The sequence below is a fragment of the Arachis duranensis genome, chromosome 4, assembly GCF_000817695.3.
Source record: "Arachis duranensis cultivar V14167 chromosome 4, aradu.V14167.gnm2.J7QH, whole genome shotgun sequence".
Lineage (NCBI taxonomy): Eukaryota > Viridiplantae > Streptophyta > Magnoliopsida > Fabales > Fabaceae > Arachis > Arachis duranensis.
In genome coordinates this window covers 112363647-112364547 of record NC_029775.3, presented here as the reverse complement: position 1 = coordinate 112364547, position 901 = coordinate 112363647, and the positions used below count along the sequence as shown (strand labels likewise).

At 32.9% G+C, this 901-nt stretch overlaps 1 protein-coding gene across 1 annotated transcript in view; it reads right to left on the bottom strand.

Moving 5' to 3' along the window:
• Positions 1-582, bottom strand: part of LOC107485922 (short-chain dehydrogenase reductase 2a) — a 1395-nt gene extending 813 nt beyond the window's left edge. The window contains exons 1-2 of the mRNA XM_016106456.3: positions 224-582; positions 1-128 (exon numbers count right to left, since the gene is read on the bottom strand). The exon at positions 1-128 is cut by the window's left edge and continues 813 nt beyond it. Coding sequence (XP_015961942.3) covers positions 1-128; positions 224-333 — 238 coding nt within the window. The 5' untranslated portion in view covers positions 334-582. The remainder of the gene's footprint in view (positions 129-223) is intronic.
• Between the last annotated feature and the right edge of the window lie 319 nt (positions 583-901).

Below are 901 nucleotides of genomic sequence, written 5' to 3'. Positions count from 1 at the left end.
GATTGGAACCATGTGTGTCGTCCACGTCAGCAATTACAACCTTTGCGCCATGTTTCACAAACAGTCTCACTGCTGCTTCACCTATTCCTTTGGCACCACCAGTTACAATCGCAATTTTCCCTTCCAACCTATAATAATAATTATCAACCATATATCAAATATTTCATAAGCAATACTCATCTAAATACTTTAGGTTATAGAGAAGTGAATGAATTATGAGTACCTATTTAAGGAAGAGGACGATAAATTGGTGGTGTCTGGTGGTGTTGTTGTGTGAAGAGGCACTCCTTGAATGGGTCTATCATCAGACATAACTTCTGTAGCTGCAACCATGCTTATTAATTGAGACAGTGTGTGTGGCGCTCTATTGCAAAGTGTTCGAAAGACAGAGGAATTTATATGCAGAGCAGATTAGAGAGGCTTAAATATTTGCGAAACTACGTGAAATTATAGGATCAAAACCACCCATATATATATGCGTTTATGTATGTGTTTTTTCAGAAGGATAAATATTGAGTAACTTACTTTGCATCAAAACTAACCTCACATTTTTGTTATTATTGATGATCATTTAATTTGGTTGTTATGACTTCCAGTGGGGCTACGTTTTATTTCATACATACATGATATAAGTACAAAATTCAATCGATGTCAAAGTTCAGAGACGTACAATTGGATAACTAATCACCTAAATTAAAGTTGTCTTCATCAGAAAAATAAATGAGAATTATTGAATAATTTAATATATTCAATTAGATTTTTCTTTTCCAAATATATTCAACTAGATTCTCACTATTATCTTTCATAAAAATAATTGAGGAATGTTAGGGACCAGCAATTTTGGTATTTTGTAACCGTCAATTGATTATTAATAGTATTTTTAATGGTGTGAGATTACATC